Genomic DNA, 26,240 nt, shown 5'->3' on the forward strand with positions numbered 1-26,240 from the left:
ATTAAAACTGGTGAAGTTTGTTAATGCTCTTTCTGTTTTTTTCACTGTAATCATTTGTATTTTTCCTTTCTTTCTTTTATATAAGCATTTTGGTATTTATTAATGTATGTGTCGATATACTTCAGCATTCGATAAGAAACTGAATTTTAATGGAGACCTATGGTAGATGTTTTCAAACTGTGATGTCGAGACAGGTAAAGAAAGATACTGTGTGAAAATGTGAGAGGGATGTGCTGGTGTTCATAAAACAGGAATATATTCATAATCTTTGTAAGTAAATAACCCCCTCTAGTGGTAGAACGAAGGCTGTGGGTGACTAAGGCACACTGAAATAAGGGGACAAAACCTGACAGCTGTTTAAATCAAAATCATACTAGTTTTTTATGTTTTCTCAAAAAATAATAATCTAACAATAATTTTGAGATGAGTTCACATGTCATTTGAGGTGTCTCATGCACAGGATCTCTTTATTTCTGTGTTTTAGAGGAATTAGGTTTCTGTTTCTCTGCTATTCAAAGTCAAGCATTTATTTGGTTTTGCCAAGACAAACAGGGCATATTCCTGGCATTAACTCAGTGAGTTGCTAAACACTGGAAACGACAGACATTAATGTTTCACTTGAATGCGAGACATTTGCTTTATGACAGCGGATCACTTCGCTCACAGACGTGTTTAATCCAAAGATGGGGTGGAGCTCTGTCATCATCTGGTAAGTTTACTTGAAGTGTTCAACCTATTTGTTTGTTAAACTTGCAAAACAGTTTTTGTCAAATTTTTTAGTTTGATTCTGAAAATTATTCTAACATATACCTGCCATTATTGGAGAGTTTTTTTCATATGTAGTGATGTATGGATTATATGTATTCTACAGATAAGCAGTGTTTTATAGGTTGACTGAATGATCCATTTCTCAGTATGTCATACATAAAGTCTCAACAATATTCTTCCACAGTTGTGTTGATTGCATCACTGTGTTTGTTCTCTTCTGTTTGCATGAACTTTGAACACGCTGATCAGATGACCACAGACTGATAAACAGATCAAACTCTCTTTTCATGCACATTTCTAGGTTTCTGTATGTATCGGTGTGTGGGGTCTCATCTGTGCCCGACTCAGACCCACTAATGTACGGGGAGGTCCAGTCCCCCCGATATCCCCAGCCTTATCTCCCCAACCTGCTGGAGCAGTGGGACCTCACTGTGCCTGAGGGCTATCAGATTCGACTCACCTTCACACACCTGGACATCGAAGCCTCTGCAGGATGCCACTACGACTCTCTTACAGTCAGCGCCATATTTTAACACGAATACAATATCACACAAAAGACAGTGTTGTAGTGCTTTGACTCTAAACTTAAATATGACTCAAACAGGAATATTAAACTTGAAATTTGCACTACAATAGTTTACTTACCAACCACATGCATATCTTTTCACTTTTCTTTGAACTGGATGTTTGTACCAGAGGAACAGAGAGAGTTGAATCAAACAGGATCTTGCTGACTCATCCTTAGACTTAAAATTAAAACGTATAACTTGGGATGTGACTTGGGTTCAAGGCTTGGGGACTCAGCTGTTATAGATTCTTCTCCACGCACTACATTGTGTATTATCTTTAATTTAATTCAATGTTTTTACATGGTGATTAAGGTTTTATCCTTCATATAATCCTTCAGGTTCTTTACAATAAAAAGCTGCTTTGGAAGTTTTGTGGCACTGAGAACTCTGCTGATGGGCATCACCCAGGCAACCAGCCCCTCTTGTCTCCAGGCAACAGACTCACCCTCATATTCCAAACAGATGACAACAACCCAGAGCGCCACCAGAACGTGGGCTTCTCCGCTCAGTACCAGGCAACAGGTAGCTCTTCAACCTCCTCTTGTCACTTCCCTCTTCCACCACTGCACCATCTCCCAACTAACTTGTGACTTTCTGATCATTAGACACAGATGAATGTTCTGCACCAGAAGCTGCAGATGGCTCGGGTCCACTCTGCTCTCACATCTGCCTCAACACCCTCGGATCATATCTCTGCGCCTGTCACCATGGCTATGAGCTTCGGTCAGACCAGCGCACCTGTGTGTGTGAGTCTGGTGCAGATACACGTTTCCAATCAATGAATCAATGTAGGGTCAGGCTGAATCAAACTGTTGTCAGTTTTTCACTAATATGATGCGCCCAGTTATAGCTCTTTGCTCCTTGAGGGAGATCTCAGATTAGATTTTAAGAAGTAAAAAATACCAAAAAAAGGTAGAGCGAAAGTTGGGATGGTGGAGGTAGCTGATAATCAGGTTTATTTTCAGGTTATTCAGATATCTAACTCTCCCAAAATATTGCACTATTTCTTTAATACTGGATTTAAAGCATTGTGTTACTCCTCTCCTGAATTATCTTTAAACTTTCAGCAAAGTTTTGAACAAGTTGGAGTTGAGTGGGTGATTTTGAAGCTTCGTTTAGGGTTAGTAAACCATTTTTTTCTTTTTATGCTTGATTTTTTTTTTTACCCCCTTTTCCCCATGCCCAGTATCCTGCGGTGGTGGTATCTTTGATGAACCCGAAGGACATCTGTTCAGCCCTGGTTACCCTAACCCCTCGCCTCATGCCGTGTCCTGCCAGTATATCATTTCTGTAGAATCTGGCTTCACTATCTTTCTTAACTTTACCGACAACTTCCACATCGAGAGCTTAGACAGTCAGGCAGGCCCAAACTGTCTCTATCACTGGTTACAGGTAATGGCTTGCATCTTCCACTCTACCTATTTTTTCTGAAATAAAGAGAGCACTAAGGTGTATGTCATACAAAACCTGCACTTCTTCTTTCAGGTGATCATCCCAGACAGAAAGCCAATGAAGCTCTGTGGTGGAACGAGCCCCGGACTCATAATCACAGATTCCAACACTGTGAGGCTGGACTACCACACGGACGATAAAGGACAGAGCAACGGCTGGAGCCTGGACTACAGCACACACAGTGAGGGAGGGAGCAAAGAATGAGAATAGAAAAAAGCAATTAAACTGCATCTGAAGTGTCAGGGTCCCTCCAGATTATAAATGTCATCACTGAAACTGTCTTGACACTGTGAAATATATTTTCCAGCCTAATGTCCACCTGAAACACAAAGTTGGGTTGTGTCAGATGTGCAGCTGACGATACATGATTGTTTGTGGTGTTTCCAGGAGTGCAGTGTCCATTTCCTGGTACTGTAGCTCAAGGCAGGGTCACTCCTATCTTGAGCGACTATTTCTACAGAGACTACATCTATGTACGCTGCGACCAAGGATACAAGCTGATGATGGTCAGATTAAACTTCTTTTTTTTATTACAGTAAGGCATATTTAACATCAGCTAGACTGACATTTTCTTCAAGCTCCTTTTTGTCCTGTCAGGGGGGTGAGGAGCTCGAGAGTTTCTCTACCATGTGCCAAAGCAGCGGACAGTGGCACCTCCCTCTGCCAGAATGCCACAGTAAGAAAAAACAATCATCGTAAATTTCAACAATTCAAACAAATTAAGTCCTGTTGATCCTTTTCAGTGCTTTGCTGACAGAATATTAACAATGTCTCTGTCTTGTTCTTCTGCAGTAATTGATTGTGGAGAACCAGAACCTTTGCTGAATGGAGGGGTGATCTTCCTGTCTGGCTTTCAGAATCAGTATCGTTCTGTTGTTCTTTATCACTGTAATGAACCGTTTTACTCTCTCTTTGGGAGTGCGAATGGTAAGATATTAACTTAGACTGTCTGTTTGTATGGTATTTCATAACATTGCTACAGTGGCTTCCAGTGGCAGACTCTTGAATCTTTGAGCTGTATATAAGCCGCTTCATTTTTGACAGTGTTGAATAATCTTTATCAGACTTGCCACTTTATAATAATGTACAGTTGTGTTGACTTGATATTTAGTGTGTTTTTCTCAAGTTTTGCTGTCGATACTTTTACAGTCTTGGAAGGGTAGGGTGAGGCGAATGGTCTTCAGTTGGTGGTAAAACAAGGTTTTTAGCTGCTTTTAAGTTGGACTTAAATTAAAAATAAGTCACACTACAGTACCAACCTACCTATTTGTGAACTGTCATTTTGAAACCTTGAGTCTTGCATTTAGGTCATTGGTATCTTGTTTTTAGGTCAGAAATTACCATACGTGGACGAACTAGTAAGCATCTGGGAATGTGACTCAATTTGACTGATGTCAATCAAACAAGACAGCCAACATACTACATTTTATGTCCAAATATCTAATTGATTATGGATTTAGTTTCAGATCGACCACCAGAGCACTAAGCAGGAGTGAATTTAGTGGATGACACTATTATGACTTGAAAAATTTCGAATTGAATTTTTATAGAGTCTATAGAGCCAAAGGCTTTTTGGAGCCAGCCCCTAGCGGCCCTCAGTGGTATTGCACTTTAAGGCAATTCCATATTTACTTCTCTTTTTATACCCCATTTTTCTATACAGTCTACTGTTTTTTTTTTTTTTTTTTCTTGTTTCCTCAGTTAGCTTCACCTGTGAAGCAGACAGAAAGTGGAGGTCCAACAATGCTGTTGTTGTCAGTCCAACATGTGTTCCAGGTATTACTATTCATCCTGCAAAACCTTATTTAAGACTATTTTTTATTTTATTTAATTAGAACAATTACTTTCATTAAAATAATAATAATAACGTTACTATTTTGTCTAATTGGAAAAATTAAACAAAAACAGTCTGAGTCTGTATATGTGAAACTATGTATGTGTATGTGTCCCATCTAGTGTGTGGACAGCCAACAAAATTAATCCGTTCCTATCAGAGGATCTTTGGAGGCGATGATGCTCCAGTTGATACCATCCCCTGGCAAGCGCTACTGTCTGTAGATGGAAGTAGAGGAGGGGGCATGGTGATTGCAGACCGCTGGATTTTGACTGCAGCTCATGTGCTAATAAGTAATAATGGACAACAACAATCACATAGAACTGTGCGAGTAAGTAGTCCACTGCTGATGTTACCTACAGATGCCCACTGCCTCCATGTTTTTACATTCGGATTTATTTCCTCTTATGCTGTTGATTCGCAGATTTACATGGGACTCACTGATGCTACAAGTCTGTTGGACTCTCCTAACGGACTGTATGCTTCCTCAATCCACATTCACCCTGAATACAACAATCCCCACCGTTTAGACTACAACAATGACATTGCGCTGATCAAACTGCAAGAACCAGTCATATTCAACTCATCTATAATGCCAGTGTGTTTGCCAGCAGAGGATGTCGTATATATCGCTGGCATAATGGGGTAAAGAAACAACTGTCATATATCATTTGATAAGGCTGTAAAATTTCAAATTTTTCTTTGCTTATAGTTTTGTGAAATCTTTACATTTACCTTATTTTGTTCTTTTTGTTTTCTCCTATTTCAAGCCAACTTGCAATACCTGTCCAGCTTCATAACGGTGTCTTTTACTTTTTTTTTTTCAGGCAGGTGTCAGGCTTTGGCGTCACTGGAAACCACAGCAGCCGGTTTTTAACAAATAAGCTGAAGTATGTGCATGTCCCAGTGGTGGGGCAGCAAGCATGCAGTAGATCAGTCAGTTTGTTGAAGGTGAAAAGATTCGATATACCAAACCTGACAAATAATATGTTCTGTGCTGGAGTCCCTGAAGGTGGGAAGGACTCTTGCCAAGGTGACAGTGGAGGCCCCTTCACCCTGGCTAACAACGGACGGTTCTGGGCCGCTGGGATTGTCAGCTGGGGGATTGACTGTGGACAGCGTGGGACATATGGAGTCTATACCAAAGTCAGTCACTACCTGGACTGGATCAACAAGACCATGCAGGAGAACTGACAGTTACAGTAGTTCAATACAACATGACATAAAGACAAAACTAAAGTCATAGCAAATATATCAACAATAAAATGAGAACTAATTTGCTCTGAATGTAGTCTCTGCACTATTGTCTTAATGTATGATGTCACAAAAAACTATGAGGTATAATTCTCTACTTATTTTGATACAAGTAGAATAATTTTCAAAACTTCATAAAATTATTGAATGAAATCTTGAAATACCTGTATTTGTTTCTTAAATTTTTATAAATTAATTTTATATTGCAGATCTGCACAGTAGCTCAGATTATTCATATCTCTTTGATGTTAAAAATGATACCCACATCAGTATCCTCTTCAACACTACTGGTATTTGTGTCACTGCAACACCTTGCACCACAGCAGGTGCCTCAGTTATACTGTGTATCTCGATTATCTCAGTTAAATTCTCTTGCTGATCTTACAACTTGCTTCTTTTGTGTCTTCACTATACTTTTGCTCATACCTGGGAACTTTTTATTTCACCAAAAAATAATTACCTACTTCGGTTACTCTAGTTCATCCAAGGTGCTTTTCTCCTATGTCTCGCTTTTGTATTTATTTTTGCCAAAACTGAAAAAGTCAAACATTGCAAACATTCTTCTTCTGCAACAGTAATGGTCAATTTGAGCAGGAGACATTTCTCCTGAAACGTTAACTCGCATACAGATTTTTCCAGACATGGGCTGGACACACTGGGGGTGTTTTAATTTCGAATGACTGCATGAAGTCAGCTCTTGTCTCTCTCTTTGATTCACGAGATTTGCAGAGCTTGTTGTTGGCCTATATGGTGTTGTTCCAGGGGTGGTGGTAGGATGACATTTTAACCTTCGAAAACCACAAGCAAGCTTTTTCACCCAGTTTGCAATCTCTATGGCTATAAACCTCATAGGAATGCATTCATACAAGTTGAATTAAAAACTCCTCTTGTATTGTTTTGTATTGCACTAAAAAGTTAAAAAAAAAAAAAAAAAAAAAAAAAACTAAACCGATTTCAGGGTTGATATTAAGTGAAATCCAACCGTTACGGCTCGTTTCCATAGTGACAAATGACCCGCTTTCTGCCGCTCTGTCATTGGACAGTCCTGTCTGCTTAGTTTCTCTTTGACGCTTCCGCAGCTGCATGACGCGCCTGCTCCCCGGCGGAAAAACAACGGCACAACTCCTGCTCTACCCCCAGAGTCAACTTTTAAATTAGATCATATTTAATGCTGTGCAGCTATTAAATAACATCGATGGAGTGAAGAAAGGCTGTAAAACAAACTGTAGCTTGTAAAAAAAAAAAAAAAAAAGACCGACAGTGATGCGTTGTTAGTTGTTGAAATCAAAAGTGAAAGTGCTGCGGTGCATCCGTAGCAATTATTTTATTTTATTTGGTCGTACCTCACTTTTTTCTTTCACAAAAACACGGAACTTCTGCACCATGATGATGATTGAAATAATGTTATTTGGATACTTCATTACTCGCGTTTGTGGTAAGAGCGTTAATTATGTCCTATTGATAAAGTATTGAATAATGGATATAAACGTAGTACGAAACCAATAACTGTAAGCTGAGCAGTATACTGTTTTAAAGAGGTAGGTTATTTAACATTGTCTGACATATTATTCTATGATTTACATTTCCTAAAAGAACCATGTAATTGTTATAAGTTAGAGGTCAAATGGAAATGATGTTAATTTTGTACACTTTTAATTTACTGAATGATATTAACTGCACATCTAATTTAGCCTACAATATTTTAGTCAGTGCACAACATAATGATTTCAGTAGTACCTGAATATTGATGAATAATGAACATTTACTTCTTTTTTTTTTATAGGAGCAGTAATTTTAAGGAACAAGCCCAGAAATCATACTCATTGCAATAAAACCAATTAAAATATCAAAACTTCTTGAAAATCTAACCAAATTCAATGTTCAATTAATGACTATTTCAAGAATTTATTTGGAAATATTAACTTTCACTCTAGAATTAGTTTATCTGAAAGTGTAAAAAATGGGTGAGCTTTTCTGTAAATTAAAGGTCATAAACTTTAACCATGTTGCTGTAAAAATTTATAATTATATAGCCTATTTAAGCGTATAAGTTAACATTTGAAGAAGTCTTTTTTAATTTTTTTAACATCTACTTCTTGTTTCTCAGGTGATGGTGTTGCAGATGTCGTACTTTCCTGCACTCTAGTAGAGGAGGGAGTTGGACTTGGTGGAATGGGAGGTGGCGCTCTCTTTACCCGGACTCCAGCCAGTCTTGTTCTGCATGATATTGCAGTGGCCTCAGATGAATCACTTGAGGAACTTACTCCATTTGTTCCGCCCTCAATCCCTGATCCAGACCTCTTCCTGTTTGAGGCCAAAGGTTATCCCTGCGTTTTCTACTGTATTTATAAAGTTTGGCGTAATACAAGCACAGCCTGTGTTGAACTTCTCTCATTCCTCTGTGGCAGTGTCATCACCCAAGATCCCCAATGCAGATGTGTTGCTCCATGCAGACTGCAATGAGCAGGAGGTGACATGTGAAATAAGTCGTTACTCTCCTCAAGGTTCCCAGGAAAGTTCAGATCCAGCCTACTTCATGGTGTCCCTCAGTGTGGAGGGAGTTGACTTCAGCACTGCATTCATTATGCAGACTCTGATGGTGGAGGTGAACCAGTCAACCCTGATACAAAACAAACTGGGTCTGCCTCTCAGCCACACAGGAACTCTGATGACTGAAGGTGAGATTCAGACTTCATTATCCCATTTTCCAGGGATGACTTAAAGTTCTGTTATTATTATTTTTTAAAGACTGGAAATAATAACATTCTCAATACTTTTTCTGTCTTGTCTTTGCTTTTTGTCCTTCAGTGATATTCCTGGTGTTTTCCCACATGAAGTCTGTATCTGCCACTCTAAGCGGTGATGTTCTCCTCAGCTGTGGCTTCAAGCAGCAGGAGGTACCGTTAGCGCAGGAAGTGAGCATTGAATGGCGACTGCAGCACAGGGGAAGAGGCCACAAAGTGCTTGAAATGAAGACAAAACTGGATGACACGGAGGGAAGCACAGTAGGTGAGAACTGCAGGTGTGAACAGGTGTATTTCAAATGAAATGACACGAAATTAGCTATCAAACTGTATAACCAACAAGCTTTGAGCAAATTACAAACATATTACGCTAATTTTGTAATTTTATGACCTACAGAATTAGAATTAATAATCGGTGACATCCCTTTGACATCGATTTTTGTGTCAACTGGTTATTTTATTAACACATTCGTTCTCAGCAAAAAAATATTAAAATTGAGATGATGTGAAGAGATCAGATCTCAAAGTTTCACAATTCCTCTCTAATTTTCTGTCTTCAGTGCATGGTGATAGGAGGGGCTCAAGCGTGGATGCTGCCCAGGTTGTTGGTGAGGGTAACGCCTCCATGACTGTGACCAGGCTGAAGGTTTCGGATGAGGGGATCTACATCTGTACAGTCAGCGTAGGCCATTTCCACGCCCAGCAGGTCATTCAACTCCATATTGTTCGTAAGTTGCACCCTAATCTGATTTCTTGATTCTTAAGCATCCACAGCATTTATTCTTTTCAATTCTGTAAATTCAACTCTTCTTTTTTCAGAACCGCCACAGGTTTCACTCTCAGAGGAGAAGTTGGTTTTGAAGGCAAAATCAGCCCAAACATTAAGCTGTCACTGCAAAAACTACTACCCGCTGGACGCTCAGGTCAGTAACTGCGTTTTTACATGATAACCATCATGGCCAAAGACAAAATCATACAGAAAGGGCCAAGCATACATGCATACCTTTCTATCATCCAGGCTAGCCTATTATAATGCTCTCTAGGCCCTGTAAGGACAACACAATTTAGCTATTTGAAAGTAACTGCAGTGTTTGACCGTCAGTTTTCATATTGATTTCCAAATAATTTTACTTTATGATAGCTAAAATCAATAACAATGCAATCATAATAACAATGTATAAGATTTCAGTGTTAAGGATTGTCAACATGTGAATTGGTCGGTCTTCAGCTTCCCTCAGCTTTACAAAGCTTAATAGCGAGCTTCAGCTCAGTGTTTCGATGTCCCGCATGCAGTTTTACTATTTTGGCTCACTGCTCCTTGTATTGTTATCAGCCTCAGAAAGCAGCTGATTTCAGTGAAAAAAACCCATCACATAACACCTCAAACCTCAGACAGACACATTTAGAGACTAGCTGGTGAAAATGGAGGAGCATTTCACTAAAAAGCTGGATATTTCCATCCAAAAACAGAGCTAAAAGAGAGTCAATGTTGGATTTTGTTGTTCTATAAGAAAACCATCTACATGTATAAATAAATGTTTCCCAACAGGTTCACAACATGAACTTAAAAGGTGATGATACTGTACATCAATGCTGTGATCACAACTTAATCCTGTGAGCAAGAAAAGCAGTTAATGCAGGTTTAAAGCACTTCAGCGCCCACTGCTCTGACATACTTACATAATACGAACCCGGTCCTCTAATGTTCACTGGAACATTTAGTTCTTCCAGTGAACAGGAGAAACACTGAGGCTTTGTTTTAAAAGGATTTTGTAACTCATATTTATAAATTACCTTCTTTATTTTTTCAACTTACTTCGTTCGTTACTTTTCTTTCTCGTGTGCATTAGTCTCAAATTGTCTTACTGTTTACACATATTATCAGCTTGTTACGTGTAAACCACATTGAAATGTACTAACTTTTGTGAAAGATGCTATGCAAATAAACACTGATAGGTCAATTGATTGATTGTCAGGTCATAATTCTCTGCTTTCATCTGTCTTTCAGATGGAGTGGTTTTCCCTCTCTCCTACAGACACAGAGCCTGAACTCTTTGCAGATCAAGGCTCCCTGTCCAGCCATCGACAGCATGGTGACAAGACGTACTCCCTCTCGTCTCACATCACTGTGCCCCCCACTGTCACCCCAGGGACCAAAATCATCTGCAGGGTGTACCACCTAGCCCTGGACGATCCTCACAATGTCAGTGTGGTGGTAGAAAGTTCCAAACCAGGTATTTATGTGTGGACATTATTATTAAAGTTAAAAATAAGGGGAGAATATACAAATATTTGTATTTGATTTCTTCCTGAAAGTCATATGAGAGCATTGATATGATATCGCTCTCTTGTCTATATGGTAAATATTAAGTTACAGCTAACAGCCAGTTAGCTTAGTACATCAACTGGAAACAGAAGAACAGCTAGCCTGGCTTTGGTTGAAATGTAAATGTCCACCTCTAATTAACACTTAACGTCTTCTTTGTTTAACTTGTTAAAAAAAAATACTGAAATGTAAAAACTACAATTGGAAAGTTATCCTTCCATTCCTTTTTTTTTTTGCTAAGCTAAGCCAATTACCTGCAGGTTGTAACTTCGTTTAAATCATGCAGATGTAAGCACGAGTTAAAAGCTAACTTTTTGGAGAGGAAAATATTACTAGACTGAAGAAATAGATGCCTAAGTGTCATTTAAGATTTGGACGTTTAACACACAATTGAGTTTGAACTGGATCAAATCGCAACTTCTACAACTTTTTTGTCCATCCAGTGGAGTTTTCTATGTAAACTTATTATCCTGGCTGTGACTGATTGTTGCTCACAGCTTCAGTCTTTGCTGTGAGTACAGTCATTCGTATTAAGGTTTTCTCAGCCCCTTTGAAGGGCGGACCAATCACCGACCAGTGGATGTGGCTAAGTGCGATGAAGTTAAAGTAGTTCCAACAATGACCATGGTGGTTGAGATTTGGCGCACAACATACAGTATATGGTGATCAATGCAGATTGGTTAAAGGCTGCTCCAATAGTTTCAAAATTAACCTGAGGTTTACGCCCAGTAAAATGCAATGACTAGAAATAATCGTGTCTAGACCCGTACATTCATGCAGTAAATCCAGGTCTGGTAATACCAGGCTGTAAAGTTACACCTCTGGAAAATGAAAAACAGTACTTTCAACTGTTCTGTGTTTCTTTCACTCTGCAGATTCCTACTGGTGGGTCCTGGGTTTCCTGGTCATCACTGTACTTTTCTTCTACCAGGTCATGAGATAGGTTAGTATTACATCATCTGGACTTGAAGCTGAGCCCGGAAATGGTTTCTTTGTGTCATTTTAAGTCTTTAAGGATTACCAGTTACATCACTGGTTCTTTTAACTCTTCTAAACTTCTGATGAACGGGAAAAACTCCAGTTTATGGGGAAAGCTGTGATGATAATAGCTGTATTTTATGATCTGGGTGTATAATTTATTTGCTTTATAGATTTGGTGTTGATTATTGTTGCTACTTTAGATGTTGCATTTGGAGCTTGCATTTCTGTAACCTGCAAAATGCAAAATTACAGGCATAAAACTCACCCATACATTCCAAACTGAATAGTTGTCATCAAGAAAATAAACTTTTTTCTCCAGCTGTCCAACCCTTTACTCCATGCCATTCCCCTGCTCTTTTCACCCTCAAGTCCTCCCCATTTCCACTGCAACTGTCAAATAACAGTAGAAAGTGCCCATCAAAATGATCTTTTAAAAAAAAAAATCACAATTGATTTAATTTAATTGCCAGTTTATAAAATGTCTACTATGTGTGTTTTTTGATGATGCTGCCATAACAGGAGCCTCCAAAGTTAAGCGGAATTATATTTAACACACTGAAAATTAGTTATATCGGAGGCATCATCAGAATCTTGAATTGTTTGCATTCCTCCTCAAATTTAAAATCCTCCGCCACTTTGTGGTGAAACAGTTCTCTTCATACCCTAGAATACTGTACTGTAGAAACTTTATGTAATTGAACGTGTAGGCCATATGTGCGTGGTTGGGTTTTGTGAGTATGTGTTGCGAGTGGGTGTTTTGGTTTACTTTGTTTGTTTTTGTTTTGTTTTCTGTTTTTGTCTATCTGTTGTTGTTTTGTTACACTTTTTTTTTTTTTTTTAACTTTGTTTGCTTTTCTTTACCATTGTAAACTATTTAACACACACCCCCAAAAAAATTAAATACTTGTCCTTTGATTCTTGTATGTTATATTGTGCATTTCCGCTATGTTGAAAAAAAAACCCATATATATTTAAAATCCTTCTGATCTCTGAGGATTTGGGGCTTTTTTTTTTTTTGCTTCTTTGTTTCTCTGATTAGTATAAAGTGAAAAATAGGGCAAGCTTTTTTTCTTTTTTTTTTTATAATGTCTTTTTTTTTTTTTTTTTTTTTAATGTTTCTGCTAAAACCTTTCACCTGCTGGTGTAGGAAACTATAAGTTGGTATCCATCTGTCATTTAAACCCTCTCCAAATCTTACAGTGCAAACTCATGCCCTACATACAAACTGTGTTGAAACTGACAACTTAGTTTTATACTCCGGTGGAAATTGTAGTTTCCAAAGACATCAGACATGTCAGGCTGAATGTTCTGAGAATGTGTAAAATTACAAAGAGGTCATCTGTAGTGTTTTATAGCCATTAAAGACTTGGGTTTTGATATCTAGTTCATCAGATAACATCAGTTAAAAGTTGCAAACAGAACCGGTACTGAATGTGGAGTTTTCCAGCTCTACAAGGTACTTAAGGTGGAAACAGAAGTTAGGATTTTAAGGGATTACAGGTTCCTTTTTTGAGTGGTTTTTTTGTTGTTGTTGTTCTTACTGTTTTAAATGTAGTGTGTTATCATGGTTTGTCTGTCTGTTTTTTTGTGATATTGATATTATTATTGTACAATATCACAATATCTCGCTTTTAATAATTAAGGATTTTGTGACTCGGCAACATTGTTTTATGTATTTGATATCATCAAATGGTACATTGGTATAGTTCTTGTTTTAGTTAGTTATTTATAGAAGTTATTTCTTCAAGTAATCATTCTGTTATAAAACGTCAATGATAATCAGAATCTGTATATTTAGCTGTGAAGGCATCACATGGAGGAGAAACATTTCCTAATCAGGTCCAGTGTGTTAAGAAAAACTAACATCAGCACAGTTTAGTTCATTATTTCTTTATTGGCATCAGCAAAAGTGGTAAACATGCATTTGTTTTTGCAAACCTAGTTGCATTTCTTTCTGTATTTTGAGGTTGTAAATCACAAAACATAGTCTCTCATGTGGTAATTACCTAACAATATCATCAGATAATTTTGTCTAACTGCTACAATTATGCACAAATGCACTTTGAACATAAGGTTGTTCATAGTTTTACAATTTTATCAACCCTCAAAATCAGTCATGAGAAAGGAAAATTAACTTCTTATATCCAACAGCCCCCAAACCTGAAAGAACTTAGAAACACATTTTCAGGAACATAAACTGACAGATGTGTACTATGGTTCTAATCATACAACTACATGTTTTTAACAGGTCACTCACAGAAGGTATTTGCAGTCTCCGAATATAATTTTTCTCCCAAAAGCAAGTGATTTCAACAAAATTTGTCAAACTCTTGAGCATCGTTGCATTGCATAAGCAGTAATTATCAGAAAGACATTGTACACAGGTCCTTTAAACCACTAACAAAAGAAAATGTACAGTCGGCAGTAAGATTCAGAAATGGCAGATACACAGGTCACACAAAGGCAAAACTATGGACACCGTTGGCCATGCAAGTTAGAAACAAACACCTCAGACTGGCCGTTATCGAACTGCAGGTGACAGATGATGAGTCAGTTTTTATGTGAGTCAGCGGCGATTGCGATGGCCAAGTGGCTCTGGGTTTCCAAATAATTTTTTCTCACACATTTTCCAGCTTTCTGAAAAACCAGGTCAGCTTAAACAATAATCAAACACTTTGACAGCACAACTCTCAAAATGAGCGGGACGTTCGAACCTGTTTGAAATGTGATGCGACACATTCATCTGTCTATGGCTGGGAATCAGAGTTCAAAGAGACCTTCCTCTAGGTCGGAGCAGTCACTTCATCTATTCAGTAGATTGTCTGATAGTGGCTGCTTGTCTTCCTGTGCATATTACTATACCCATAAGCACAATGCTACCACTATGCCACCACCTGTGGTACAAAAACCCAGGTACAAATGAAGTATAGTTAGTTATAAGACTACTTTATCAATAATTGCTTATTAAACAGGAATTAAGTTTCACTTACTTATGCAGGAAAATTATGTTGCAATACTCCTACTACCTTTCCCCTGAATCACTTCTGCCTTTTCTAAACTCTCACACAGTCTCTCTCCTTTTTTTGCATTTTGTGTTTTCATGTCATCACGGAGCGTTGCAGACATAAGAGACTAAGTGAGAGACAGTTTGACAGGAAAGGGAAAAAAACATCACGAGTAAAAGCCCATTGGATAAACTTGGAAAAAGCTATAAGCTACAATGTTTTGGATCACAATTACACACACGCAGATACAACAAAAATGATCATAGTCTTAATCTAACATGACCTTGTGTTAGTAAGAAACAATGATGGAAGCAGGAGTGATGGAAGGAGTGTGTTAGTTAGGCATCAATTTACAAATGTAGGACTCTCAAAAAAAGGAAATATGAACAAGCTTTGGTGTATCTGGGGCAGAGACCGCAAACTCTTCTGTACACCCCCCCATCTCTATTCGGTGGGCTTAGCCCCATATGTTCCCATGTCACAAGGATTTTTCCCTCTCCCTCCTTCCATGTCTTTCTTCCTCTCGCACTCCGCCTGCTGCGTCCGTCAATAATACATGAGGTGAAGAGACGGGAGAGAGTGAGTGAAACGTCACGCCAAAACAGTTGAAGAAAGCAACGAGAAGGGAGGGGGAGGGAAGGGGGACAAAGAGAGCGGAGACACCTATAAACAATACTGCCATGTTGAAGTGCAAGATGATTTGATGGAAGACTGTGAAAAGAGGGAGGAGAGGTCTGATAAAAAGGGGAGGAGTGGCGCTTGGGTTGTTTTTTGTTTTTTTTCTCTCCACTCTCATATCAGCCTCAAGTCCATATCCATCTGTATTGATGGGCTGAGCTCAGTAGAAGAAGTACACTGCGAATGAAGTAGAGAGGAAGTCATTAGTCTAATGGATCTGGCAATACGTGGCTTAAAACAAACAAGTAGAAAAAGACATTGAGCTCTCCTTATGATGGAGGAACATGGGGTTGTTAGGACAGAAATATAATGTATAAACTTGTGTTGTTTAATATCTGCCAGTATCCTTCAACAAAATCAGAAGAACCACATTTTTATCTTAATCTCTAGTTAAAAACCAGCACAAATACATCAATACTAAATTATTGTGAAGTAACCGCCATGTGAAAATGTGTAAATGTAAATTGGGACAGAAACTAATATTGATGTATTGATCATCTTAAACCTGTAAATCTATAAAACTGTCTTCTACTTACAGAATATTATTCCAACCACAATGACTCCAATGATACCCATCATGATCATCATCTGAAAAGGAGGACAAGGATTTTAATGGTACATCCTTTTATAAAGGAGTCTAAGACACGGAAACTTCAGTGTTTTGAGTTCACAGCCTTCAAACAGACCAACAAATCAATTGTAACACTTAAGCTTCTTTGTGTTTGTTGTGGTGTCGTTATATAACCCTTTTACATTTCTGAGTCTGTAGTTAAAAACTCACTTGAACAGAACTCTTTCTCCCTGAAGCATCTCTTCAGCCCTACACAGCAGCTCATTAATTAACAGATTGTTATGTAGTGTTAGTGCTCTATATTCATGCTATATCGCTCCTGTGCACCACAGCATATTCTAATAGGGATATGGTTAATTCAGACTCTGGTTGCATTATTTGTTTCTTTCAGTGGTAACAATCGGTGTAATGGAGCCACACTAATGTGCCCACCTTGCAGTTCTTCCACCAGTACTTGTTTTTTAGCTTGGCTGCACAGCTTTCAAACTGGGAGGCTCCAGCCTGGAGAGCGTCCGCTCTGTCATCCAGCTCTGAAAGCTTCTGGTCCCTTTCCAAAACCTTGTCCACGTTCACCCGCATGATATCCACCACCTAGACCACAAGTGAGGCAAGAGAGGGCGTTTGGCAGGGGTGGAGGGAAGAGACGGAGAGGGTGACAGGACCGCTTAAAGGAGAGCAGCATGGGGGTCAGGGGCCCATGTGTTACAAATTCAAACAACAGAGTAATCACAATTTGTTTGCAAATTTCAGCTGAAGACCTTTCTAACAAAATAAATGCCAGAACAACAGTAAAACATCTTAAATATTAGCCTGTTACTGGTCCAGAAAAATCTGTGCAAGGCCAGGTATTTAATGGTTTAACTTTGACACTCTTGATGCATCGCATGTGACATCTAATGCCAATCCCGAATCTTAGCTTGGCCAGATCCAGCTTACCTCCTCAACTTGGGCCTGTGTCTGTTGTAGCCTGCGGTTACTGGAGGTATTGGGTGGGCCAGCAGGTGCGCCGCCTGGGGCTCCATCTGCGCCAGGGGCACCTGGAGCACCGGGAGCTCCAGCTGGTGGGGCAGCATCTGGGGCAGACCTAAAGAAGCACAGAGAGGAGTGTTGTGGAGGGAAACTGGAACATCTTGTGCTCTCATAATGGATCCATGTTTTAAAGCATGTGAAGCGTAACTCACTCTAGGCTGAGAGGGAAAAAGGCTTCGTGTAAAAGCTTCTCAGGTCAAGGAGTAAATGTTAAGAGAGAAAGTACGCAAAAAGAGTGGAAAACTGCATAACATGCTCAGGGAGAGCGGAGATATTGGGTGAGGGATGCAAAAAAGTAGGTAACAAGAAAAGAAGAAAAGATGATGGTGGGGAAGAATTTATAGGCCACAGGAAGACCTGTCCAAGAAGATACTGGCTGTGTTATGGAAGAAAATATTTTGGTGAGGAAGAGTAGGAGGAGGCAGAAGTTCTTGTGAAGAATTACAGAGAGTTGGTGGGATTTAAGAGGTGAGGCAGAAATGATGAAAGGGTTAATACAGCAGGGGGGGAGGGGGGAGACAGGGGAATGCAGGAGGTTTAAAACTGAGCTAACAAGATCCGCAGAGGAGCAGCCACCAAAATATATCACAGTCTACTGGGGGACAACAATCAAAGCAATAGATCCAAATTAATAAGCTAGTCATCATCATTATAGACATTTATGTTTTACAACATTATGACTCCAAAGTCCCTCAAAATCTTCTGACCCCCAAAAAACCTGATAAATAATCTCCGTGTTTTTATTCTGTGATGTGAAAGCATTTAAAATACCGCACTTTAACACTACCAAAAGGCTTTAGGATGAGAGCAGTCAACCTTTGAATACATAATTTAGTGAAGCAGTGACGGAACATTTTACTTGCGTCAGCAAAATCCATCAAGCTGAAAGAAATCAGCTCATTGCCAGAGCCCTCAGTCGAAAAAAACCAATAAAGAAATGAACAGATTTTAAAATAGGCTATATTTATCCAGTCCCTCTTATTAGATATTTCATGTTGTTGTAGCGATAAGAGTGCGGTAGAAAAGCCGCATTAATACTCACATCTTCTATGCAGCTGTTTGAACTGACTCAGCTGAGGAGGGTGACGGGCTGTGAGACAGGAGAGGGAGGGTCTGAAGTACAACCCGAAACAAACAAAAAACCCAGCAAGATCACAGAAAAAAAGAGAATTTGTAGGCACTTGTCCAAGCGAAAAGTCTAAATTTTTAATCAGCAAAGAGGTTTAAGAGTCACTCGAGCAGTAAACAGAGGAGGAGGGTCTTGGTGCAATGGAGCCGTTCTTCTAGCGATGCATTTATACTGCAAGTCGTCAGCAAAGTACCGCAATACCGAGACAGGTCGGATGATAATTCACTGTGTGAGGAGAGCGCTGCAAATTGAGGAGAAAAGTACTTCTAGATTATAATCCATTCGGGAGAAATCCACGGATGTTTAGATTCCCGCAGGGCTGCGTCCAGCTCCTCCAAGTGATGCTGAGTCCTTATAGAACTGCTCCTGGATGCTGAGACGCAGCACTGATTGGCCGGTTGTTGAGTTGCCTCTTCTGAAAGCGACTGGCAAATGTGTGCAATTTCAAAATTAAGAGGAAGAAAAGTGCAGTCGTGAGAAATCTGTTGTGTCTTTGATTTCTGGCACCCCCACCCCTCTCTCTCCTCTGCTCGTCTTCAAGTGCGGTAGTTTCGCCCGTGTAAATTGAAGGCAACTGCAATAATGCGTCTCTCCTCCTGCCTTCTCCACTTGGACTCGTAACCACAGTGCGGTACCCCCTCCCCCCCTCCCATCTCCTCCTCTCTCTCTCTCTCTCTCCCTTCACACTTTGCAGTACTGCAGCTCTGTGTAGGATAGGGCGGCGGGACGACACTGCGGTACAGTGAAAGCCTACTGTGTTGACTCGACTGTTTCCTCCCCGGCCTGGGATTCACTCCTCCTCCTACTCCTGTATCACATTTCCCTTTGCAATAGCTCAGCCGAAGAGTCCCACCTTTGAGCCCGACATCTGTTCTGTTTTCATTTTGAATTAACTCCGTGCCTATTTCGGAGAAGTAAGAGGAGGGAAGTCAACCATTGAAAATAGGGAAAATTAAAGTCTCTGGACAAAAGGGCTGAGGGAGGAATGAAATTACCAAAATGAGATGCTTTCAATTGTGGGAAAGAAAAACATCACAAATATCTAAAAACGATTTATCCAAAAGTAGCCTATATGGGTAACCATGTAACCATTGGTCTTCAGGATTTAGAGCCATTTAAGTTAAATATTTTGTTCCCCAACCTTTATTGGCTCATATGTTTTTCTACAACTCCTTGTCATAGGTATATGTCAAGATAAGTGATGTTTATTTCTTTAATATTTTTTAAGTCTTCAAACCAAAAAATAAAAAAAAAACGTTCAGTAAAGTCACACATTTATCATTTCTGTCAAAAATAAATGACTTATCTTCTTAAATTTAATTTTTTAAACATCTCATGCACCCACAGATTTGTTGGAGGATTGATGAGTTTGTTTTTAGCAGCCGTGGGTAACCCACATGCACAAAGGTAGGTCTTAATAGCTATCGGAGGTTGGGCTGAGCTCTGACCTTTGACCCTATCAAAAACCTTTAGGATGAACTGGAATGAGACACAGGACTCATCAGTGATGCCCTCATCACTTATTCAGAGCAAATCTCTGCAGCCACGCACAATATCTTGTTAAAGGTCTTCCTAAAACACTGGAGGTTGTTTATAGCACGTTAGTGCCCAGTTTTGAAATGACTCGTCAAACAATTATTTCCTGTGTGTTTAGGGTTTCCCCACTTTGGCCATATAGTGTACGGCCTATTTTTTTAATTGACGCTTTGAAAATGGTCCCACTGTCTTTAGACTACACCCAAACATTAACCCTATTAATTTTTGTATCAAAAATGAACAATAACAAAAGGTCTTTATCACTTTAATGGATCTTCTCACGTCGAGCTTCATGTCTGACCTTTGAACTCTTTGTGGGTTGCAGCCTGTTCTCTTGTCTGAAAGAATAAATAAAAGGCACATTTCCAGTCCATTTGTATTTTTGTACATTTGTATTTAATAAGTCCAAAAACAATTAATGTACATAAAGAGTGATGCACATAAATCTTTGTTTGAACACGATAACTTCGAAAAATGTCAACAGTGAAAGCACATAATCACAACACGAGACTCCCGACGGTCCTTGTTGGCAGGTCTGATGTATTTTCTGACATGGTTGGTCCAGCGTTAGCGATGTTTGCCGGTGCGGTTGAAGCGTCTGTAGAGGAAGCGGATCCTCTTCTCCAAGTTGTGTCTGTCCTGACTCATCATTCTGTCTCCCACCATCTTTTTCTTTCTAATTGCACGCAGCAGTTCATTACCTTTGAAAGCTTTCAACCAGCAGGGGGCCACAATTAGGTCTTTGGGATGAGCTTTAAAGTCCCCTGAAGACACACAAAGAGAGAGAGATCAGTTTCTGCACAGTTAATGTGCGAGACGAAAGTGAAAGTGTGGGAAAGACACAACTGGAGAACAACTGGGATAAAGATTAAAAGTCGACGGGGCACAATCTGATCCAAGACCCTAGATCGTCTTACAATTGTTTCAATACACTCGTAAACACACTATTTATCCACCTCCAGTGGATTTATTCTGCAGTTATTTAGAACATATTAAGACTGTACACACACCCACTGACTCTCAGACTTTTTCTGCACAAATTCAGTCTAATAATTTAGATTATGACCACGCTCAGGACTTTGGTTCTCCTACAAGCACAAATAATCAGTGAAAACACAGGGTTGAATCCACACAATTTATATTACATGCTGACACTGCAGATAAAAATTAGAGGACACTTACCCAAGACACCTATGTTATCATAAACTCCGAACATGCTCCTCTTCTCGGTCCACCTGTCCACTGTCTTCAGCTGAGGAATGGCATGCATCCTGATCTGGTAGCACATACCTTAAGACAACACATCGCTTCAAGTCAGAACTAAGTGTCTGAGTATGTTTTGCACAAATACCAGTTAGCTGCTGCGACCAGCGTCTTTCCCACAATACAACAGCAGCTAAGCCACTTTAGCTTCACTATAAGCTTTGTTTTGTTTGGTGATTGTCATTGTTTTTAGGCGGACTGCAAACCTTTAAATAAATATATTAAATGATAATAGTCCGAAATTACGTGAAAATGTGCAGTTTCTAATCCAATACCTGCCCACCACTCCCCACAGCCCCCAGGGCCTCCACAAACCTCGGGAAAACCCTGCAGGTGGTTAACTGATACACTTACAATTAATCACAAATATATATATATTTTTTTACAGATCAGTTGTTAAATGGCAATTGTAAAAAAAAAAATTAAACTTGAAATAAGAGTCTTTTTTGATGTCATCTCGAGGCCATGTATTCTCATCGAAGTAATTAACAACAAAATGTGATCTAAACACATAAAGTGACACTATTGCTGCAGTTCAGACATGAAAAGCACGCAGGTTTAGTCTGCACATTGTTACTGAAACCAGTTCCAGCACTCACCAGTAGAGATGGTCCTGGCTGTGTGCAGCACAGTCCCAGACTGACACAAGGACGCCCCGGCTCTCAGCAAACCTCCCAGCACAGACATGTCTGTCAATAACAAATACGTAGATGAAATATTACAGTTAACCTCAGTTAATCTGATAAGACTTCCCTTTTCTATCACCACGTTAACGCCCGCTGGATTCTTCAGAGCTCCTCATCGACCCTGAGTTTTAACTAAGGCTACACACGATAAAAAAAAAAAAAAAATTAAAAATTAAAAAAAAAAACGTCGGTACTGTGATAGTTACCTGTTTCCAGCGGGTCTACAGTCTTATACCAACAGACTGTTATTTTTGTAACGCCTGAAAATGTTTGTTATTGACGCTTCAACATGGTCTTAGTGGCAGCTTCCATCTTGTAATATTTGTCTCTGTGTCCCACAATGCAAAGCGTTGGTGCCGTAGTGTCCGTGGAGCAGCGCAAGAATATATACATTTTTTTTTTTTTTTTTACTTTTCACTACGATTTTCATCCCGTAGAGGGAGACACCGGTACCGGAGGATCAAAGTATTAATAAACGGAAATTTCTAGTAGACTCAACAGACGTTAGGTCAGCAGACATGTAAATTTAATTCAGGTTTACCACCAGTCAGTGGACAAAAAAAATGGCACATTACAACAGGATTCAGTAATGGGTTGTTATTGACATAAACTACAGTATCACAAAATAAGATGAGCGACTTCTTGCACAGTTAAAATCTTGAAAATCTAAAAAAAATGGCACATTTCATGCAAACATCATTCCCTATAAATATCATTTGTCAAATCTGCTCATGATATGTACGGCATACATGTGTTTCTGTTATTTCTCCCCTTATTTACGAAAATGGAGACGAAATTATAAAAACACCTGTCAGTATAGCACAATTCAATTCAATAGGACAAACTGCATTCTGACCAAAACCGTTTCAAAAAGTGAATATTGTAACCTTCATGAAGGCGAGATGCTGCTGGTCTTTTGTAGCTATGTGTACCGAGTAAGTTGCCAGGATCACATAAAAGATCTACTGCTGAATCTGCTGTTGTAATGAAAACATGAAAACCTGCAGACATTCAGGCAGTTTTTTTTTCTTTCTCTCTTCACACGCACACTGACAGATGTTGATACTTTCAGTCTTACTGTTATTAAGAGCTGAATGGAATATTTTATCATTTTCAAAGAAACAAGTGCCGCAAAGCTCTGATCCAACTATATTTCATTCTTGCTAAGACGTCAGTCGGTGTGTGAAAATTTAACCCAAACGAAACATTATTAAACATTAGATTCCATTAACCTTTTGCAGAACCATGCTGTAATATGCAGAGTAGGCTTACTGTAAGTGGGCAGGGTGTGTGCACCTTTAAATCAACATTTTACTTTATTTTATGAATGCAACACCCTGTAGAACAAAATAGAGCAACACAAGTAAATAATAATAATAATAATAATAGGAATAAAGGGCAACAGAATCTTTCCAAATCCCCTTTTTTATTGTTTATTTTCTTTGAGCTGGTGCAAACTATTAAGAGGCAGAATTTCTCATCAAATAACAACCACAGTGTTTTTTTTACTTTTTTTTTAAATGTTTTTTCATCACAGTTCTACATCATGTTCCGATGTAGCTCTTAACTGAAGCGCTGAACAAAATGCTGACATGAGAAAATGTTAAAATTTCTCAGCAGAGCAGCATTTTTTTTAATCTGTGCTCTACTTCCTCTGCCAGTAAAACTCAGTGGAACATTATACATCATCACCTACATATGAAGAATACTGTGGTATAATCATATATCAGTTATTGAAATTGAACCACTGCAGTGTTTACTATAATTCTGAAACAGTTTATCTCCTTATTTAGAGTTAATGCTGATGTCAGTTTAGAAAACAAGACCAGAGACCAGAGCAGAGATAATAGAGTGAGAACTTGACATAGGAACAAACAACTCATCTGCTGAATTTCTACAGAAGAAATCTGATTTGACTATTTTCCAAGTTCATTCTTATTAACATAATTATCTTGCTACAAGCTCAAAGCTCAGTAGTTTCCATGCAAGGGGCATTTTCCTTCTCAGTACCTTCACCTCATATTCAGATACAGTGGAAGGGATTAAATATCAGCTGAAGGAAAGACCACCTCACAGCAAGTGACGCACACCCCAATGATTTCTCATACCCCAATTGTGTATTGTGCTTTTCAGACTGAAGCCACAAAATCTAACAAATGTGACATTGATTTGAATGCTGATAGTGTTTGATGTGAGGAAGTTCAAGGTGGATGAGATGAAAAGAATAGAGTGAAAGTATCACTCACTCAACTGCCACATGGCTGTAACCAAGGAAAATGTCTCTATGTCTCTACCAAATGAAGGAAAACAGCTGAGGTTTCACCCACATACTCTCATGTGCATCTATCCATCTGGGTAAAAAGCTATCTACAAAATCTAACCCTATCTATCTATCTATCTATCTATCTATCTATGTACAGTGGTGTGAAAAAGTGTTCGCCCCCTTCCTGATTTCTTATTTTTTTTGCATGTTTGTCACACGTAAATGTTTCAGATCATCAAACAAATTGAAATACTAGTCAAAGATAACAAGTAAACACAAAATGCAGTTTTTAAATGAAGGTTTTTATTATTAAGGGAGAAAAAAAAATCCAAACCCACATGGCCCTGTGTGAAAAAGTGTTTGCCCCCTAAACCTAATAACTGGTTGGGCCACCCTTAGCAGCAACAACTGCAATCAAGCGTTCGCGATAACTTGCAATGAGTCTTTTACAGCTGTGGAGGAATTTTGGCCCACTCATCTTTGCAGAGTTGTTGTAATTCAGCCACATTGGAGGGTTTTCCAGCACGAACCGCCTTTATAAGGTCATGTCACAGCATCTCAATAGGATTCAGGTCAGGACTTTGACTAAGCCACTCCAAAGTCTTCATTTTGTTTTTCTTCAGCCATTCAGAGGTGGACTTGCTGGTGTGTTTTGGATCATTGTCCTGCTGCAGAACTCAAGTTGGCTTCAGCTTGAGGTCACAAACAGATGGCCGGACATTCTCCTTCAGGATTTTTTTGGTAGACAGTAGAATTCATGGTTCTATTTATCCCTGTCCTGAAGCAGCAAAACAGCCCCAGACCATCACACTACCACCACCATATTTTACTGTTGGTATGATGTTCTTTTTCTGAAATGCGGTGTTACTTTTACGCCAGATGTAATGGGACACACACCTTCCAAAAAGTTCAACTTTTGTCTCGTCAGTCCACAGAGTATTTTCCCAAAAGTCTTGGGGATCATCAAGATGTTTTCTGGCAAAAATGAGACGAGCCTTAATGTTCTTTTTGCTCAGCGGTGGTTTTCGTCTTGGAACTCTGCCATGCAGCCATTTGTGCCCAGTCTCTTTCTTATGGTGGAGTCATGAACACTGACCTTAACTGAGGCAAGTGAGGCCTGCAGTTCTTTGGATGTTGTCGTGGGGTCTTTTGTGACCTCTCGGATGAGTCGTCGCTGCGCTCTTGGGGTAATTTTGGTCAGCTGGCCGGCCACTCCTGGGAAGGTTCACCACTGTTCCATGTTTTTGCCATTTGTGGATAATGGCGCTCACTGTGGTTCGCTGGAGTCCCAAAGCTTTAGAAATGGCTTTATAACCTTTTCCAGACTGATAAGATCTCAATTACTTTCTTTCTCATTTGTTCCTGAATTTCTTTGGATCTCGGCATGATGTCTAGCTTTTGAGGATCTTTTGGTCTACTTCACTTTGTCAGGCAGGTCCTATTTAAGTGATTTCTTGATTGAGAACAGGTGTGGCAGTAATCAGGCCTGGGTGTGGCTAGAGAAATTGAACTCAGGTGTGATAAACCACAGTTAAGTTATGTTTTAACAGGAGGGGGCAAACACTTTTTCACACAGGGCCATGTGGGTTTGGATTTTTTTCTCCCTTAATAATGAAAACCTTCATTTAGAAACTGCATTTTGTGTTTACTTGTGTTATCTTTGACTAATATTTCAATTTGTTTGATGATCTGAAACATTTAAGTGTGACAAACATGCAAAAAAATAAGAAATCAGGAAGGGCCATCAATATTACATCTTTAGGAGCACAACATACATCAAAGGTGGCTGATTAGTCTAATAAAAATCAATAAAATCTAAAATATATTTTTCTGTATTTACTGTAATTTCTGTGTAACCTGGATACTCTAAGCATTTACAATGAATTATATTTCTTTTGTTTACATTGAATGACATGTCTGCCTACTAAAATATGAGGCCTTAAACAAACATCTGACTGGCAGTTTAGTCCTGTTTCTACTGCTGTGACAACTGACGAAAAGTAAAACAAAGAACTGAGAACGGATGCGATGATTCACTTTCATGAATGTTTGTCACAACATTTTCACAAAATGTACTCGTTCTGTGACCGGTGATGATGATATTGATGATGAGAGTAGGTTGCTTTTTCTGGTAGTGACGGAGTGGTGACAC

At 39.2% G+C, this 26,240-nt stretch overlaps 4 protein-coding genes across 4 annotated transcripts; 2 read left to right on the plus strand and 2 right to left on the minus strand.

Annotated features, from left to right (window-relative positions):
- Positions 1 to 615: 615 nt before the first annotated feature.
- Positions 616 to 5,910, plus strand: c1r (complement component 1, r subcomponent). Its single transcript, XM_069142489.1, has 13 exons — positions 616 to 709; positions 1,070 to 1,283; positions 1,676 to 1,859; positions 1,943 to 2,083; positions 2,524 to 2,729; positions 2,823 to 2,970; positions 3,177 to 3,295; positions 3,387 to 3,465; positions 3,582 to 3,716; positions 4,491 to 4,565; positions 4,746 to 4,954; positions 5,048 to 5,268; positions 5,451 to 5,910. Exons 1-13 carry the CDS (start codon positions 684 to 686, stop codon positions 5,815 to 5,817), a joined length of 2,124 nt encoding a protein of 707 aa, XP_068998590.1. The 5' UTR covers positions 616 to 683; the 3' UTR covers positions 5,818 to 5,910.
- Positions 5,911 to 5,997: 87 nt separating this feature from the next.
- tapbpl (TAP binding protein like) lies at positions 5,998 to 13,589 on the plus strand. The gene is made up of 8 exons (XM_069142490.1): positions 5,998 to 7,312; positions 7,985 to 8,197; positions 8,286 to 8,555; positions 8,686 to 8,886; positions 9,182 to 9,349; positions 9,441 to 9,544; positions 10,630 to 10,855; positions 11,823 to 13,589. Exons 1-8 carry the CDS (start codon positions 7,261 to 7,263, stop codon positions 11,888 to 11,890), a joined length of 1,302 nt encoding a protein of 433 aa, XP_068998591.1. The 5' UTR covers positions 5,998 to 7,260; the 3' UTR covers positions 11,891 to 13,589.
- Positions 13,590 to 13,802: 213 nt separating this feature from the next.
- Positions 13,803 to 18,962, minus strand: vamp1b (vesicle associated membrane protein 1b). Its single transcript, XM_069142491.1, has 5 exons — positions 18,254 to 18,962; positions 17,119 to 17,266; positions 16,615 to 16,773; positions 16,148 to 16,199; positions 13,803 to 15,788 (listed from the first exon to the last, which is right to left on the minus strand). Coding segments are annotated over exons 1-5 (378 nt in total). The 5' UTR covers positions 18,256 to 18,962; the 3' UTR covers positions 13,803 to 15,771.
- A 1,293-nt stretch (positions 18,963 to 20,255) lies between these two features.
- On the minus strand, positions 20,256 to 22,164 carry mrpl51 (mitochondrial ribosomal protein L51). Its single transcript, XM_069139143.1, has 4 exons — positions 22,032 to 22,164; positions 21,739 to 21,828; positions 21,059 to 21,166; positions 20,256 to 20,640 (listed from the first exon to the last, which is right to left on the minus strand). Exons 2-4 carry the CDS (start codon positions 21,824 to 21,826, stop codon positions 20,444 to 20,446), a joined length of 393 nt encoding a protein of 130 aa, XP_068995244.1. The 5' UTR covers positions 21,827 to 21,828; positions 22,032 to 22,164; the 3' UTR covers positions 20,256 to 20,443.
- Between the last annotated feature and the right edge of the window lie 4,076 nt (positions 22,165 to 26,240).

The sequence above is a fragment of the Embiotoca jacksoni genome, unplaced genomic scaffold (assembly GCF_022577435.1).
Source record: "Embiotoca jacksoni isolate LCO1_2020_lvr unplaced genomic scaffold, fEmbJac1.0.p SCAF_11, whole genome shotgun sequence".
NCBI lineage: Eukaryota > Metazoa > Chordata > Actinopteri > Embiotocidae > Embiotoca > Embiotoca jacksoni.